Source organism: Orycteropus afer, unplaced genomic scaffold (assembly GCF_000298275.1).
Source record: "Orycteropus afer afer isolate SDZICR_OR568_19922 unplaced genomic scaffold, OryAfe1.0 scaffold00574, whole genome shotgun sequence".
In the NCBI taxonomy this organism is placed as follows: domain Eukaryota; kingdom Metazoa; phylum Chordata; class Mammalia; order Tubulidentata; family Orycteropodidae; genus Orycteropus; species Orycteropus afer.
In genome coordinates, this window is record NW_006922161.1 from 668,130 (window position 1) to 669,823 (window position 1,694).

The window sequence follows — 1,694 nt, forward strand, 5'->3', positions numbered from 1 at the left end:
CCAGCTGAGGGACCTACTGCTTCATGGCCTCCCTGCCCCCCCCCAGCTGAGGGACCTACTGCTTCATGGCCAGCAGCTTGGAGTCCATGCTCTCCTGCTTTCCCTTCATCAGCTGCACATCACTCAGCAGCTTGGTGACACTGTCCTGGCGAATCTTTATGTCTTCGTTCTTGAGGGTGGACACCTGGGTCCCGAGGGAAGAGGAGCCAGGGTCACCAAGGCGGCCTACAGCATGGGGCCCTGGGATGGAGCTGTGCCCTGATGCGTGGGGGAAGGGAGCAGCAGGGACACCCTGGCTCCCTGTGCAGTCAGGCCAACAGTCAACTGGACGCCCAAAGAGGGCAGGTCCTAGTGCTGCAGGGAGTCACCCTTTACCTGATCAAAGAGCAGTGAAGAGGGGTGGGAGGAGTAGACGCAGGACACAGCAAGGATGCTGTTCCTCGAGCCTCCTCCAGCCCCAAGGGCTGTAAGAGGGGCCTGGGGAGGGGGCGCGCGTTCACACTGGTGGGAGGTGGGGCCACACTCACGCTGGTGTAAGGAGGCCCCCCTTCACACATGCACGCGCACACACACACATACGCACACGCTAGTGGGAGGCGGGGGCCTGCATAGGCTGCTGGGAGGCGGGGTCACACATACGCTGGTAGGAGGAGGCCCCCCTTACACACACACACTGGTGGGCGCAGGGGTCTCACTCAAGCTGGTGGGAGGAGGGGCCGCATTCACACAGGTGGGAGCGGGGGCCACACTCACACTGGTCACTTTCCTCTTGATGTTCTCCAGGAGCTGCTCCCGGCCGCGAAGGAAGCACGGGTGCTGGAACTCGGTGTCGTCCTTCTCGGGCTTGACCAGGCCACCCTGCTCGATGTGGACCACTTTCCGGAAGCCGTCTGCATGGGACAGGGGGCAGCTCTGCCTAAGGTGGGACCACGCTGACCACAAGGGGCCAGCCTGGGCCTGGAGCTGCAAGCCCTTCCAGGGGGCCGTAGGGACGTCTCTGCCAGCTCCCATCCCCCCAGAACTGAGGGAGTGAGGCCTCATGGACAGGATGGAGAAGTGGCCTGTGAAGGCTGCTCCTTGTGGGGCGTGTAGACACCAGGCCCGCGGGCAGCTGGTCGCCCCCTCACCCTGCCCTCCTCCTCTCATCTCCCCACTGTGTTCTGAGCCACACTGCCTCCTGTTTCTGGAAACAGTGCTGCCTGGTCATCTCAGTGCCAGGTGGTCTCAGGCCACTTGGCTTCTCTGAGCCTCATGGTCTTCACCTAAGAAATGGCTCAGAGCCCTGACTCCATGGGCCAGCAGAGACGGAATGTGTGCTGGGCAGGTGCAGCACCCCTGGGTCAGCCCAGGGCAAACCAGGCTCGGGGCACATCTGGAGATGCTGTGGTCTTCACAGCCACGGGCACGGCTGCCACAGGCATTGACCCCAACAGTGCCTAGGACTCCCGCCGGGGACCAGCCAGCCTGAGTGTTCCCGGGATCAGGCTGCAGAAAGCTGGGCTCCAGCCAGAGACCCTCACCCAGAACCCCAGGTCCTCCTGAGACTGAATCAAAGCACAATGTTCTCAGGACAATGACGCCCGGCCACCTCTGGTTTCTCCAGGCTGGACAGACAAGCCAGCGGTAGACAGGGTCGGCTGGCTCCAGGTCATTAAAGTGATGGTAGTGGAGGAAGTGCAGGGGCAGTGAGGTGG

General features: G+C 62.6%; 1 protein-coding gene across 1 annotated transcript in view; it reads right to left on the minus strand.

Annotated features, from left to right (window-relative positions):
- The window catches only part of HSF1 (heat shock transcription factor 1), a 22,594-nt gene that overhangs the window by 4,914 nt on the left and 15,986 nt on the right, over positions 1 to 1,694 (minus strand). Inside the window, exons 3-4 of the mRNA XM_042783007.1 lie at positions 754 to 890; positions 60 to 184 (exon numbers count right to left, since the gene is read on the minus strand). Coding sequence (XP_042638941.1) covers positions 60 to 184; positions 754 to 890 — 262 coding nt within the window. The remainder of the gene's footprint in view (positions 1 to 59; positions 185 to 753; positions 891 to 1,694) is intronic.